At 48.4% G+C, this 15,151-nt stretch overlaps 8 protein-coding genes; 4 read left to right on the forward strand and 4 right to left on the reverse strand.

The window, feature by feature from the left end:
* Positions 1 to 829: 829 nt before the first annotated feature.
* Positions 830 to 2,540, forward strand: FFUJ_11205 (related to Alpha-N-acetylgalactosaminidase precursor; the record flags this gene model as incomplete). XM_023570076.1 has 2 exons in its annotated part: positions 830 to 1,286; positions 1,342 to 2,540. 2 exons carry the CDS (start codon positions 830 to 832, stop codon positions 2,538 to 2,540), a joined length of 1,656 nt encoding a protein of 551 aa, XP_023437244.1.
* A 173-nt stretch (positions 2,541 to 2,713) lies between these two features.
* On the reverse strand, positions 2,714 to 3,400 carry FFUJ_14898 (uncharacterized protein; the record flags this gene model as incomplete). Its single annotated transcript, XM_023570077.1, has 1 exon — positions 2,714 to 3,400. The coding sequence occupies one exon, from the start codon at positions 3,398 to 3,400 to the stop codon at positions 2,714 to 2,716; it is 687 nt and encodes a 228-aa protein (XP_023438134.1).
* A 1,344-nt stretch (positions 3,401 to 4,744) lies between these two features.
* On the forward strand, positions 4,745 to 7,050 carry FFUJ_11206 (related to transcription activator protein acu-15; the record flags this gene model as incomplete). XM_023570078.1 has 6 exons in its annotated part: positions 4,745 to 4,846; positions 4,894 to 4,942; positions 4,997 to 5,634; positions 5,681 to 5,859; positions 5,912 to 6,110; positions 6,166 to 7,050. The coding sequence occupies 6 exons, from the start codon at positions 4,745 to 4,747 to the stop codon at positions 7,048 to 7,050; spliced, it is 2,052 nt and encodes a 683-aa protein (XP_023437245.1).
* A 17-nt stretch (positions 7,051 to 7,067) lies between these two features.
* On the reverse strand, positions 7,068 to 8,572 carry FFUJ_11207 (related to fructosyl amino acid oxidase; the record flags this gene model as incomplete). XM_023570079.1 has 2 exons in its annotated part: positions 7,068 to 8,341; positions 8,395 to 8,572. The coding sequence occupies 2 exons, from the start codon at positions 8,570 to 8,572 to the stop codon at positions 7,068 to 7,070; spliced, it is 1,452 nt and encodes a 483-aa protein (XP_023437246.1).
* Positions 8,573 to 9,062: 490 nt separating this feature from the next.
* Positions 9,063 to 10,865, forward strand: FFUJ_11208 (related to quinate transport protein; the record flags this gene model as incomplete). XM_023570080.1 has 4 exons in its annotated part: positions 9,063 to 9,201; positions 9,247 to 10,341; positions 10,398 to 10,740; positions 10,799 to 10,865. The coding sequence occupies 4 exons, from the start codon at positions 9,063 to 9,065 to the stop codon at positions 10,863 to 10,865; spliced, it is 1,644 nt and encodes a 547-aa protein (XP_023437247.1).
* Positions 10,866 to 11,406: 541 nt separating this feature from the next.
* FFUJ_11209 (glycerate/formate dehydrogenase-like protein) lies at positions 11,407 to 12,512 on the reverse strand (the record flags this gene model as incomplete). XM_023570081.1 has 2 exons in its annotated part: positions 11,407 to 11,916; positions 11,979 to 12,512. The coding sequence occupies 2 exons, from the start codon at positions 12,510 to 12,512 to the stop codon at positions 11,407 to 11,409; spliced, it is 1,044 nt and encodes a 347-aa protein (XP_023437248.1).
* Positions 12,513 to 12,626: 114 nt separating this feature from the next.
* Positions 12,627 to 13,631, forward strand: FFUJ_11210 (uncharacterized protein; the record flags this gene model as incomplete). XM_023570082.1 has 3 exons in its annotated part: positions 12,627 to 12,686; positions 12,789 to 13,111; positions 13,166 to 13,631. The coding sequence occupies 3 exons, from the start codon at positions 12,627 to 12,629 to the stop codon at positions 13,629 to 13,631; spliced, it is 849 nt and encodes a 282-aa protein (XP_023437249.1).
* Positions 13,632 to 13,944: 313 nt separating this feature from the next.
* Positions 13,945 to 14,836, reverse strand: FFUJ_11211 (related to novobiocin biosynthesis protein novR; the record flags this gene model as incomplete). XM_023570083.1 has 2 exons in its annotated part: positions 13,945 to 14,582; positions 14,635 to 14,836. The coding sequence occupies 2 exons, from the start codon at positions 14,834 to 14,836 to the stop codon at positions 13,945 to 13,947; spliced, it is 840 nt and encodes a 279-aa protein (XP_023437250.1).
* Positions 14,837 to 15,151: the final 315 nt, after the last annotated feature.

The following is a 15,151-nucleotide window of genomic DNA, read 5'->3' on the forward strand; positions in this document are numbered from 1 at the left end:
TATCCCGACGCGACGCGCGTGACATAGATTTCAGTGCGTTTAGACCATCTGTGAAAGTCCAGGGTAAACTTGATGCACGCCACATACTTATTCATTAGAACAAAACCTCTTCTCAATACCTGCACATTGTAATTCCCCAAGACCGCAATTAGAGAAAGAGACTAGGCGTGCGACGCAAGTGTTAGCTGCCAGGTCTATTACCTCAAAACGACACTATACTCCACAAGAATACGTCAGCATCTTACTCCATACACATACCAGGACATTATTCCACTCCGTTTCGTCAGAGGTTGAGTTGCTCGACTAACAGACAAACATTTGTAATTTGAGCAAGACATAAAAGCGCGCCAATTACTAGGGCTTGCGCTCGTATAAAGTTCAACCAGGCTTTCACAGGCCAGTTTGCCGGGAACCGCACTAATAGATCCCCCAGGTCAGAGCCGTAGCGTCTATGTGTAGTTAGCCGCACATATAGGCCTCCTCGAGGCCACGAGACCCGGGCGCAGATCATCACGGAATGAGACGAGTTCCTGCGGCCCGTGATCCTTCCCCACGGGGGATCTTCAGCCAAGGTTGTAGATACCCTGCCATAATACATGCAGCAAGCTTAATTATATTGCCAAAGAAATGAAAACGGCCCGATTGCAGTATTGATGCCGGAAGAATGCATGGAACCTACCGGTATAACTTGCTGAATGTATGTGACTGAACTCTTGAACCATAAATAGCAGGCCTCGGGAGTGCTGAAATCCCATACTGACCCTTCAGAACACCATCTCTGGATATAATCCTTCCGCCCCTGTGGCAAATCACCTCATTTATCACCTCAATGAAGTCCATCCCTTCAATCCTGGTGGTTGCCGCCATACCTTCCCTGGCCTCCGGTCAATCTTTCCAGTCTACCCCGATTATGGGCTGGAACTCATATAATCAGGTTTCGTGCAGCCCCACCAACAAAACCATCACCACAGCTATTGAGGCTCTCTCCAGCCGTGGTTTCGTCAATGCTGGCTACAAATTCTTCCAGATCGATTGTGGCTGGGCCTCGCGAGATGCGCAGCGTGACCCTACCACGGGTGCGTTGAAGATTGATTCCGATGCCTTCCCGGATGGACTTAAGCCTTTGAGCGACTTGGCCAGGTCCAAGGGAATGAAGTGGACTATGTATTCAGACGCCGGTGTGCGTATGTGTGATCCCCAGTACCCATCACCTGTGCTTGGATCATTGGGTCACGAAGCCGTCGATGCCGCATTTTTCAAGTCGCTGAACACAGAATATTTGAAATGTAGGTATTTCACATCCGAAACAAATAGCATCCTACTAACCAGGGCATGATTTAGATGACAACTGCTACGCTGATAGCGCCAGCAACAATGCCCCCAAGGATCCACGAACTGACTTTGTCACTCGTTTCGGCACAATGTGGAGCGAGTTGCAGAAGGTTGGGATTCCTGGAATGCTCATTTGCCAGTGGGGCGTTCCATATTCCTCATCCAGTGGCCTCGAAGGTCCCGCGGAATGGACTCAGAACGTATCCACCTCTTTCCGCCTCTCAGACGATATAGCCGAAGGCTGGGGCAATGTGTATCGCATCTCCAACCAAGCCATCCACATCGCACATAGGGGCCTCTCAGGTCCTGGCCACATCGCCGATGCTGATCTTCTCGAGGTTGGTAACTCTGGCATGACATTTGACGAACAGGCAACCCATTTCGCTCTATGGGCCATGCTCAAATCTGCTCTTATGATTTCCACGAATATCACGGCGCTGTCGGACCAGACCGTGGCTGTTCTTCAGAACAAGGATTTGATCTCAATCAACCAGGACGCAGCCGTTAAGCCCGTCAGCTTGGTGCAGCGATGGACCAGTGACCGAGACTTGTGGGCGGGACCGCTTGCCAACGGGGATGTTGCAGTTCTCTATGTCGATCAGAGCAATAGTGCTCGAACCCTCAGCCTCCAGCTCTCTAACCTCGGCTACCAGTCAGCCGACATCAAGGATCTGTGGACGGGCAAAACTACCACTGGAGCTTCTTCCTTTTCCAAGCAAGTCAACGGGCATGGCTCGGTCGCCTTACGTCTCTCAAACATCAAGAAACTCAGTAGCACCGCCAATTACAAGTACACTTCTGTATCTACTGGGTCATTGTCTTCAGGGGCTAAGACTGCCTCTTGTTCTGGTTGCACCTCCTCAACCAAGGTCGGAAATGTTGGTGGCAGCGCCAACGGTCAGGTTGTCCTCTCGAACATCAGCACGTCAAAGGCCACTCAAAACGTTCTATTTGATTACATCAATGGCGATGTAGGTTTCAGCTTCACCGGTAGTACCAACGACCGCTTGGCTTCTATCAAGGTCAATGGCGGCACTGCGCAGATTGTGAGCTTTCCACTGACAGGTTACAACTGGGACAAGGATGTTTACAAGGGCTACGCCGTGGAGCTTTCTGGCTTCAATACGAGTGGACCGAATACCATTACCATTTCGGGCGTCAATAGTGGTTGGGCACCTGATTTTGACAGACTGGCCGTCGTTGCCTAACCTCTTTTGTAGAGACTCACAGTATTCAGCAGGTTTGGCAGACCATAAAAGGAGGGATCTACCCTAAGTAGAAAGAACAATGAATTCAGATTGAATATCTAATTGAATGGGACTTCTGAGCAGCTATTGGGATATGTACTCCAGTCTCATTTACTGAAAGAAATGTTTCTAACTTAGCTTGTAATTCCATCCTGCAAACTCATTGGTAAATCGTATTCCCAAAACCCAAGTAGCTGCTGAACATGTTTGATAGTTGACTTGGTTGTCAAGCTTATCATTGTCTTCTTTCCGGTCAGGGTATCAAGCGTAACAATGGATACCTCCACAGCATTATCAAGTTGAACTTTGAGGTGATGGTGGTGGCCTTGAGAACAACATTTCCCCGCATCTCCGTCTTGACCGCCAAGAGAATCGACAGTTCGGTGAATATTGTTGGTATCTCGATCCTTTACCATGTGGTGGCATTGTGTGTATAGCATAGGATTCCCATGACTGATAGAGAGACAGGGATGCAGTGCCTGGTAGCGCAACATCTGATCCTCGATATCTCGCAGATTTTGGATCCCTTGATCGTATTTGGTACATAGACCTTCCCATTCTCGTTGTGTCGTTAATAGACTATGATTCAAGGGCGTGCTTGGTTGACTATGTAGAGCAGACGTGCCCAATGATTCTTCAGTTTCTGAAATGCTCAAAGATAATATATCGTTCACGTTCAACTCTTTATCATCTTTCATTAGCTCTATCAGCACAGCGGGTCGGGTTTTCTTACCCACGACGTCCAAAGTTAGTGGGGTATCAATGTCGCCATCAGAAATGCTTGATGTATCGCTGCCGTAGCCACAAGTAAGATAGGTCATGGTCCGGCTTTTTACAGGAAGGACGGGCCAATTGACAAGGTCGATGTGAGTTTATCAGCTGAGCCGAGTGTTAACAGATCATAGCGTTTCGGCCGCTCCAAAAAGGAGAAACTGCCTTCTTATTCAACTCTCCCCAGAGTTCAGAGCGGGGTAGCTAAACGGCAAATCCACTAGCTCTGCCAAAATAGCAGTGTAACAGCCATAAGTCAACGGCGTTAACGGCCAATAGTGAAACAAACTTTGTAGCCACAAACTCAACGTCCGCCGGAACGGGCTAGCTTGCACCTTTTAGGATAACGTGTACTTGACGATCTTTTCTGGTCACTTGTAAAGGTTGTGGCCACAGGTGGATGTTTTTGGAGTAGACCTTCAGGCGGTGAAGGCTGAAGAAGTTGCATGGTCAAGCCATTGTCTAGCTTGAGTATACTACAGGAGCTACATTTGGTGGGAAATGAAGAGAGATTACGTGTCTAAGCGGCATCTGATATTTATACAAAGCATTACAGCCTCGATGAACAATAACGAGAAAACAACTAAGACTTTTGGCCTTAGTTGTAGTATTTGTACTACTAACCCCTATAATTGTAATAGCTATGTATCTTAAGGACTTTCTGGAGGACCTGGACATAACAGTCATTTATAGAGCAAAAGGTATTGATCTTTAAGACTATCTATATACTGGGAACAGTTTGTGTTCTCAATCATGGGCTCAAACTCTATCGTTGAAGAATCAACCAGAATTAGAAGTGGCATTGGCGGTGGCCAAGAGTGCCAGCAATAAAACGAGAGCTGCCTGCCGCTATATAGTTAAGCTTTGACAAGTTGATTGTTTTGGCAGCCCGAGCGCATTCACTCTGGCCTGAGTGTGTATTGGTTGCAACATACCGGGCGTTAAATACATAAAGCGTATTATTAACGAGTTACTCTTATGCATTAGCTGACAGTAAGGAAAGCATAACTAGCTTCATGATAACTCCTTCAATCTTAATCAAGTCGCATCTGCATAAGATGACTTAGCCCCAAGATATACAATAAAGTCCCTATAGTTATAGGTTTCTTATACAGGCAACAATAGACCTACTGAAACTTAATTTCATTTTAAGTACAGTGACAATAGTACTACTTATTAACATTAATGTATAATTAATTGCTGATAAGACTTTAGCTAGATGAACCTCATAATCTAACCTTATATATAAGGCATGAACATCAACACTTAGCATCCCACTTCCGTACTCTATAATCCCCCATGCATTTGGCTTCCCCGCATTTCTCTTCCATCACCTGCATTCACTCAACTGGACTGCATTTAGTAGGTATTTGCGCCCTGATACAAGATCTACAATGGCTACCCAAAACATAACCAACCCCAACTCTGTTAAAAGGGCTCGCATTGGGGAACGCACTCTCCTAGCGTGCAGCGGGTGCAAACAGAAAAAGCTCAAAGTATGACCCTACGTCACCTACAGACAGTCGGTTCTAACACCCAACAGTGTGACGGATCAATCCCAAAATGCCAGAATTGCGAGAAGAGCGGTAGAGGTAAGCCCTGGTCCTTCAGCATTGGCATGTCACCTCGCTCACATTTATGCATAGAATGCCTAGTGGAAGATCCTGCAACAGGTCTCTTTCGACCAAGGGATTATATGCAGTCACTCGAGACACGGGTTGCTTACCTAGAGGGCTTGTTACAGCAAGCGCGGCCTGATGTCGCTCTCGATCATCTTATGGGCCTAGAAAAGGATTCTTCGAGCTTCTCCCCATCCGCAGCCACTCCATTCGTTGGCCCAGGCGAGTCCGAGCCTGTAGGCAACGGTCAGCGGGATGCGTCGACTGAGGCAGAAGACGCAAGAGATCAACTATCGACTGACGTGGCTCTATTATGCCTGACAACTGCTAGCAAAGAGCCTCATTACTTCGGTCCATCATCGGCCGTATCATTCTCACGTATCATCAGTACAGCTATAGATCTTCCAAAAAGATCGCAGGCGAGTACTATTCGGTTCGAGCATGGCGGCTTCATAGACTGGGATTGTCCTCAGGCGTTTCCCGTTAGTTTCCCATCGCCACCTCTGGGTACTGCTCTGTCACAAGCGTATTTCGGAAACATTCATGCACAGTATCCCTTCCTTCATGAGCCGACTTTTCGCTTCTGGGAAGAGCAGTGTTTCAAGGCGGACCTCTCGGGCAATCTTGCTGCAGCTGGAGATATGGCGCAGTTCTTTGTGTGGATGGTAAGCACGCTGTCCACCGTAGCCTCGATTTCTGACAGAGTTCTAGGTTTACGCAACAGCGTCTCTGGCTCTGGGCCCAGCTCATTATGACACAGCCGAGTCCTACTACAAAATGGCACTAAAGCATCAGCCCTTCATTCTTGAACTCGACAGCATTGAGTCCATACAAAGCCTCCTGTCGTGCGCAGTGTACTCCATAAGGTCTCCAGCGGGAGGAAGTCTATGGTTAGTTCGCAACTGACTTCGAGTAAGGGCCATGGTCTGAATGTGTGTCTAGGAAATCGTCTGGCCTTGCCATAAGATACTGCATACAGCTTGGCTACCATCGAAGCGCCTCCAGGTTTCGGCGAAACGCTAACCCTTTGATCGCTGAAATATCCAAGAGATGTTTTTGGGTCGCCTATGATATCGATCGTGTGGCTTCCTTTATCTTAGGCCGTCCCGTCGGTATACCAGATGATTGTATTGATGCTGAGGTGAGCATATCACGTCTTTGCTCACTGGTGGCCTTACTAACTCGCCAAACAATAGCTGCCCTTAGATATCGATGACGACAAGATCAATGCGCTAGGTTTATTACAGAGTCCACGCGTCTCCCACGACGAGCCGCCCACGAACATGACGGGCGCCATCCATGTGATAAAACTACGTCGGTTGTGGTCCAAAATAGGAAACACCATATACCCAGCCGTTACACAGTCACCTGTGAGCCAGGAAGTAGCAAAGAAGCCGCTTATGGATCAGCTGAGAGCAGAGCTAGAGGCATGGCACTCCGAGATCCCTTATGCACCAGACACGACAGGCATGGATCCCCTGTCTGTCTTTGCATCACGCGAATGGTTCAGACTGGCTTACGATCATTCAATACTTTTGTTGTACAGGTACTGGATTACGCACAAGGCTCTACCTGGAGAAGAAGACTCTGTTGAGGAAGCGTTGGAATGCTGCATGCAGAAAGCAAAAGAGCTATGTCTTCTCTACCGCAGATTGTTCCAATATCAATCCTTGCAGTTTACGTGGGGGTCCCTTCACATACTCTTCCTTGGAGGGCTCACGTATCTATATTGCATCTGGAAGTCCACCAGCGTACGACAAGCGACCAAGAGAATGGACATCATTAATACATGCATGGCTTGCAATACTGCATTGGTTATCATCGCAGAGAGGTGGAGCAAGGCTGTGCCGTATCGAGACATCTTTGAGGTTTTGTCGGAGAGGACCATTAGCCTCATTTGTGGAGATGGCAATCTGTCACGAGGGGCGAGTGAAGCAACACAAGCACCGGATCGCAATCAGTCAATTGACTCGCGAGCTGTTGAAGATTGGGCCTTGGATATTGTCGCCGATGACATGCCAGTTGACTCGGAATGGTTTGTTCAAGAGTTGCTTCAGGGGATGAGTAACAACGAAGCATAGGTAGTTATTAGAGTATTCTATAGTAGTGAACTTCTCGCTGAAGTTCTGCCAGTCATCGAGTCAGTGAGAACCACATTCTTCAACGCTCTGGGACTTTTAGAGCCTCCCACCAGCACATTTACATGCTCTACAGATGAGGGGCTTCGGAACCGCCACGCTCGAATAGCCGGCCGTTCCAACCCTACCCCTTCAATAATATCCACTACCCAATTCCCGATATTAGGCAAGAATTTAAAAGCATGACCACTTCCGCCGGTAACAACCATCAAGCCTTGTCGTCCCGGCACCCGATCTATCACAAAGTGATTATCGAATGTATCAGTATACCAGCAGAGCCTGGTAAAGGCAACATCGCCAGCCTCCTGCAGAACCTCGGGCATATGGCGGGCAACGAAAGACCCAATGGTATCCATGGCTTGCCTGGGAATTTGCGTAACCTTGTCTCCCTCAGACCAGCGCGTCACGGGCACGCTCCTCTCCTGGCCGTCTGGCTGTAACAGTGGATTCGTGTATTTGGTCCCTCTGTAACCGATCTTGAGGTGACCTTCTGCATCGATAGGAAATCCATACAAACCTCCCCGGGCCCCGTGCCTCATGTTGTACATCCAAGTTGGGAACCTTTTAGGCGACAGCTGGTCAAAGATTGGAGAGGTCTTTGGAATTTTGAAGACGACGACTGAGCCAGCCGTCGCCTCGCAGAGATTGTCCAGCTCAGGGACAAGAAGTGGTGTTTGCGGACCGCAGGCCATAATGGTGAGCTTTGCGTGGTGGTGTTTTCCATCCTTGGTACGAATACCAATGATATCTTCTCCACGCTTTAGGAATGAATGGAATGCTCCGGCCTCGAGGCCAAAAATGAACTTGACGCCATATTTGCGAGCCTTGTAGAGGGCGAGACGACACGACTTGTCAGCAGCGACAAATCCACCGCTTGTGTCGAGGATACCCACCATGGAGTTTCCCCGAGCACTGGCTTTGAATTGGTCGCAATCGAAACCCAGATCGTTCGCCGTGTGTACATCGTCGGCGGCAGTTGTTATCAGTTGGTTCGTCAAATGCAACTTCTTGGCGTTCTCGACAGTTGCTTTTTCGAAGAGGGGTAGTTCATTGCCTTCGTTGAAGGAGATAGCTCCGTTGTTATAAAAGACTTTGTCGCTCGAACTCATGCCGGGTGGCACTTCTCCGTCAGCTAGGTCGGCGTTCCATTGATTCCACATGTCTATTGCTTCGACCGAGAGCTCTTGGTACTCGATCTGAGTCCCGTAGGATGATCTGATGATCTTGTTCAGATCTTGAAACCGTTAGTTATGGCGACAAAGAGTGGTGGACTGAAGTGTTGATAACCTGCCGAGGCCGCATCTGAGCCTTTCTGATAAGAATAGAGACTTTCATCGTAGTTTTGTCTGTCGCATACAGTGATATTGCTGTACCCTCTCTTGGCGAGGTGCAGAGCTGAGCTGAGACCAAAAATGCCCGCCCCTACGATCACGACAGGGTCTTCTTTCTGCAAAGCAATCGACATGGTAAAAACGTGCTGACCTCTACTATCGCCGACGTACGTGTCTGTCTGGCTGTCGCTGCCGTGTTAAATTGCCTGACCAAGCTAGCGCCTGTTAATGGGGATTGCGGGTAGGAGTGCTGAGATTTGACTAGTACATTTTGAGGTGTACCTGATAAGGTCAATGGAACACATGACAAGCCACTCGGTGGATTCCGAGATAGCGATACCTCGCTTTAATCTATATCAGGCCTAGTCCCGGAAGATTCCAGCTTAACGATAACAATGTGGGAGCGAGATAAGCAATCTAGGGTAGCCTAGACAGCTCGTCGTGTGACAGTTCAAGCTTCTAGCACTTTGGTAGATACAACGATTATTACAGCAACAGACGCGATGATATATCATGAGCTAAATTCTTAATATAACTACATGATATAATCGGTTACCTTTGCCACTTTTCTCAACTTGCTCGACTCACCTTCTTGACCAAGACCACAATTGCGTTCTCTGCACAATGCATCCCGCCCGATATTTCAGCGATTCTTCGCTCGGCAAACATATCCGAAGCATTCGAAACTCGCCACGAGAGGTTATCTATAACAGTCAACTCCTCGTCTCCTCGGCTCTTTATGCCATGTCCGGCTTGTGCATCAGTTCGTTCCCTTCATTATCATCAAACCATTTCTAACCTGTTGCAGCGTGGGATCAAGGCTCCAGTTCCGTCGTCCCGTCTCTCCCAGGCTTCTCGAAGGCTTTCGGTATTACCTCTGCTGCGAATCCTAGCGAGGTCGCCAACTTTATATCATTCGTCTACCTGACGGCGGGCGTTGGATCAGCCCTGTCGTTCTTCATCAACGATCGAATCGGACGCCTCTGGTCACTGCGACTCTACTTTGCTATTTGGATTATCGGTCAGCTTATTGCAACATTCTCTTATGGAAACAAGGGTGCTCTCTACACTGCTCGCTTCGTGTCTGGACTTGGCATCGGTCCTTTGACTGTCACGGGCCCCATGTCGATTGTTGAGATCGCGCCGACCGAGATTCGTGGCCTCCTGACTGTATGGTTTAGCGTTGTTATGCTTCTGAGCTTAACTATCAGTACCTTGACCGTCTATGCTTGTTTCCTCCACCTCCCCGCCTCTCATCTCCAATACCAATTCGTATGGTTCCTTCCTACCATCATCTGCGGCATCATTATTGCTGCAAGCTTCTTCGCATGCGAGTCTCCGCGATGGCTTATGCTGGTTGGCCGCAAGGAAGAAGCTATCGAGACCTTAGTTGCTCTACGAGGTCTACCAGCTGATCACCCCCGCGTCGCTGGAGAAATCGCAGACATTGAGCAGCAGATCCAAGCTGAAAAGTCGCGATATGCTTCAGGCGGCGGTGTGAGAGATATCCTGAGAGAGACCTTTATGGTACCTGGAAACCTTCGAAGAGTCCAACAATCATTGATCTCATACCTTTTGGCTCAGCTCTCTGGTGCGAACTCTGTTACCAGCTACCTGGTGCCGATTCTCTCATTGATGGGAATAAACAGCGCTCACGGGAACAACCTATTCCTGTCGAGTATGTACTCCCTATCTAAGTTCTTTTACACGCTTATCGCCTCCTTCTTTTTCATTGATGCTCTGGGACGCCGAAAGTCCCTCTTCATCGGAATTACCATTCAGCTGATTTCTGATGTCTACCTCGGAGCCTATATCAAGAGTCACCAGGATGGTTCTGTTGCTCCAGGTGCTTCCACCGCCGCGATCGCAGCTATATTTATTCATGGGTTCGGCTACGCTGTTGGTAAGTCCTTGCTTAGTTCCCCCGATACTCAATGTCTCTAATAGTCATCATCCAAGGCCTCCTGGTTCTTCCATACGTCTTCGGGGCAGAGCTCTGGCCGAACAGCATTCGATCGTTCGGCTCAGCACTAAGCCAGACCTTTCACTGGCTGTTCTATTTTGGCATCAATCGGGCAACCCCTTCTATTCTCTCCAGCATGCACAACTGGGGAGCCTTTATCTTCTTTGCAGGGTGGTGTCTCGTGGCAGTAATCTACGTATTCTTCGCTGTCCCTGAGACTGCAGGATTACCCCTCGAGCACATAGATGCTCTGTTTGAGTGCCCTTGGTGGCAGATCAGATCAAAGGCCAAGACGCTCCACGTAACTACAATTTCAGGTTCTGTCGTTGATGAGGAGAAGTAAGTGCTATATTATTAGCATAAGTGTTAAGGCAATTCAGCTTACAACATTAACCAGTAGCCCAGAGAGCCTTGATTCCAAGTACGATAAAATTGCGACAACAAGCAAGCAGACTGATTCTTGAGAATCAGCAGGATGCTATAACTCCAACTTCATATGTGTAGCACATAAGGTCGGAGTCGCGAACCAGGGATTGGAACGGAAATATTAGATAGGTGTAGCATTGGTAAATGCAACTGAATCCCCTACTTTCCTAGGTAGTAGTTATTCAATAATTCACAGACCTATCGGTTCTTCCACGGCCGTGATTGAACTGGGGCAGATGTATCGGTCGAACCATCTAGAGCCATACCTGGATGACTTCTACGCGATCATCCACGGTTTTATTGCGTCATGACACGTGTTGAGATCCGGGTATCGAATTAGCCAATTTCTAATCATAGGTGAGATTACGGTATGTTAGTGCTTTTATAAACTTCTACCAAAAAGAATTATTCACCATCACCAAATCAACCCAAATAAGCACTATTTAGGTTATTATTAACGAGAAATTGCACCAACCACAATAATCTCAGGCCTTGTCAATTTGTATTACTGACCCTATGGAGAAATTAAATTGAGTCGCGACAATCAATGTCGATACAGTCCTTGTGTATTCCGCTCAGTTACATCTTAGCACTTACGCGGTTCGCGTTGACAGGGCTGTTGGCCTTGCCAGTCTTGAAAAACGCTCTGATATTCTCAAAACATTCCCTCTCGGCCTTTTGAAACGCAACATCCGTCAAACCGCCGAGGTGCGGTTGAACAATAACGTTGTCCTGCTCCAAAAACCAGGGATCGACGTTTGGCTCATTCGCCAGCACATCAAGACCCGCCCTTGCAATCTTGCCCGATTTCAGTGCCGCCTTAAGAGAGGCTTCGTTGACAATAGCTCCTCGAGCCGTGTTCACAAAAAAGCTCCCATCTTTCATGGCATCAAATTCTGCTGGACCGATCAAGCCAGTGGTCTTTTCATTCAGCGGGCAGTTGAGGGACACGATATCAGACTGGGATAATAGTTCGTGGAGGGAAGAGCAGTAGGTCGCATTGTACTCTTGTTCCACCTCATGGGGTAGTTGGCGACGGTTGTAATATTTAATCTTCATGTTGAAAGCTGCGGCCTTTTTGGCGAGATACTTTAACCCTCAGTTAGCTAACGGGTGCCAAAAGAAGTAGAGGGTAGGTTGATGATGCGTACCTTTCCGATGGAACCCATACCGACGATGCCTAGCGTCATGTTGGTGGGATCACGAGCTGGAATGAGCGAGCCAGGCTCTCCTCGCCACTTGCCAGCCCGTGCTGTGCGCTCAGCCTTGGAAGTATTTCTGAGAACAGCCAGGGTGAGAAAGATGGCCATGTCTGCTGTCGCCTCTGCAACAGCATCAACTGAGTTACAGAAAAGAATGTTATTCTTGGACATCCAATCAACATCAAACTCGTTGTATCCAGCAGATGCCGACGTGATGATGCGGCAGTCGGGCGCCAACGAACTCAAAAGACCCTCGTCAAATGGCTCAAAAGGCGGCGTGCCCATTCGAATGACAAAAGCATCTACAGGACCCTTTTCTTTGATCAACTCTGGCAATAGCTGCTGAGTCTCGGCGCGATCATTGGCGTCTAGCACGTCAAAGTCGTGGTCTCGACTAAAGGCTTCCAAATAATCAGCGCCGGCGAATTTAGGCGCTCCCAAGCTAACAACGTGGGGTCTCTGAGAAGTGCGGCTTGGAGACATGATGGATGAATGTACGGACTGGATGTAGAGAAGCTGTGCGACGGCCAAGGTATCGCGATTTGACCAACTAACTATATGCACCGAGATGCGCAATCTTGAATGCCTGGCTCAATCATGGCTCCCAAAGCAGCAAAGATCGACAAGGAAACCCCCGAAGGCAGCGATAACCTGCCGGTAAGCCCCGTGATTGGTCAAGAGTGAACCCCCGCACCACGAAACCAACCAACCCTGTCCGGGCGATGCCTTTACAGATGAAAATAACTGGATGTATGGAAGGAATATTTGAGCCTCACCTTTCCGACAGGAATCCAAAAAGCGATGATGGCACAACAGAATACAGATTTAGGACCGCCTTTGGGCTTTCTCGCTGTCGAAGTTGACATTCACCGTCCCCCAGGCGATCCCTTTAACCAGGATACATGGCCCTTTCCCCTCATCCGCGAAAAGGTGACAGGCACATCGGAGGCACAAATTGTCACCAATGGCGACTACGAGGATGCTTTCATCGATCGTTTTGTGCAAGCCACGATAAGGCTCGCGGAGAGAGGGGCTGTTGGCGCTATCACCAGCTGCGGTTTCTTGGCTGCTGCCCAAACCAGGTATTGGAACTTCCAGCCCCTTTTTATTAGTACATTACCCGCTGAACATGTCAGATTAGCAGCCCTGTCCCCCATACCTGTGGCCACGTCAGCTCTCGTTCAAGTTCCCAGCCTCTTGGCCATCTTCCCTGTCAACAGACCTATCGGGGTGTTAACATATGACAGTGCGAGGCTGGGAAGCGCTCACTTGCTGCAACTTGGCATTGACCCTGACCGCGTCCGTGTACGGGGACTATCGGATGACAGCCATCTCAGGGACATTTGCGCTCGTGGAGCGACTTATGATGCTGATCGGCTGGAGAAGGAACTTGTTGCTGAGGTGAAGTTGCTAATATATCACCATCCTGACATCTCCGCAGTCGTCTTGGAGTGCACAAACATGCCACCTTATGCCAATAGCATTCAAAATGCAATTCAGCTGCCGGTATACGATGTTTACACAATGGCCTTGTGGTTCTACTCGGGGCTGACGAGAAGAAATCCGTCGGCCTGGAAAGCATCGGATACTGGGAACACATAGAGACGATAGTTGATAACCACCAATCCCCATTTCCGCAGTCGCTCGTGCCGTGCGTGAATGCGGCCATCGTTGAACTCTTGGAGTCGATCATACGTAGTTGTGTCTTGCTGATTGTGAAGGCCTTGGCGACAGCACTGGGATCGTCTATTGCTTCATAGAAGCTTACCCTGCATTATAGTATCCAAAACATCGTGATCTTGTTGTATATGAAGCTACCAATTACGTCTTTAGGCATCGATTATGGGAAGAGAAACAAATCGCACGATGACATTTGGTCATAGTGATTGCAACATCTTGAATTGAATAAAGCGTTCTATTTCAGAAAGTCGCCCCCAGTCTTGGCCAGAGTGTATTGATACTCGGGCACAAATTGCATATACATAACCTCGGGGCTTCCAGTCCCATCCTTTGTGTACTGAGCCTCTTCTTCACCTACAAATGTCTTTTGCAATCCCGAACCGGCCAAAGACGATTCAACTAGCAGTTGTGTCTGACAAGCTCTTTCCAGGGCGATGAAAAAGGCAGCTGCTTCAGCAACAGTACCGCCTGATGTCAAAATACCATGATTCTGTAGTATGAGGTTTTTTTTCGTCGGACCCAAAGTGTCAGCAAGCCGCATGCCCTCCTCTTTAGCAAAGACGACACCGCCAAAGTTGGCATATACCGCAAGGTCATTGTAGAACATGCAACTATCCTGATTCAACATATCTATCGGCTTCCCAAACGTGGACCATGCGCGGCCATAGGGACTGTGGAAGTGGCATGCAGCATTGATATCAGGTCGTCGTTTATGGATGGCTGCATGGATAATAAATCCGGCAGTATTCACGGGTCTGTCTGCCCCGCCAATACGCTCTCCGTCTTCGTTGACATGAACCATGTCGGACACCTTCAAGAGGCCGAAATGGACCCCGTAAGGATTGAGCCAAAACGTATCTGGCTGGACCGGGTCTGCTCTACAGGTTAGTTTATTACTGACTCACTGTAGACCATACAAACCTACCTCTAAGGCTAATATGGCCACTCCCCCCATCAGCGAAGTCCAATCTGGCAAATATGCGAAAGGCGCCCGCCATTTGCTCCAATTGCCATCGTCTTGTAGCTTCGGGGGTGTGGAATTGAGGAATTTGATGAAGTCTACTTTTGGGTTGGCTCGTCGAGAGTGAAGCCATGGAGGAGGCTGTCGTGGTAATTGTAGGAGACATGATGAAAACTTGGTTGTAGCGCTAAGATTGGTGTGTTTGGTACTGGATAATTCATTGTCTTATACGGTACGACTGATAGCGCTTCAATCGATAGACGGTAACGCCGTATCGCCGTCGGTAGCCGCCGTGATTGGCTGATGGGGTTCATCCAACAACACCCAAGCTTTGACCTTGTACACCCTCGGCATTATCCGACGGATCATATGATGCAAGTGTTGCGCATAGAAAGGCAATATAGCATCGTATTCTATATATCATATATATGCACTGACTACTACATGCAATTCCTTTTAGTATCAGCTGGTATCAATATTC

This window comes from Fusarium fujikuroi, chromosome FFUJ_chr11, assembly GCF_900079805.1.
Source record: "Fusarium fujikuroi IMI 58289 draft genome, chromosome FFUJ_chr11".
Lineage (NCBI taxonomy): Eukaryota > Fungi > Ascomycota > Sordariomycetes > Hypocreales > Nectriaceae > Fusarium > Fusarium fujikuroi.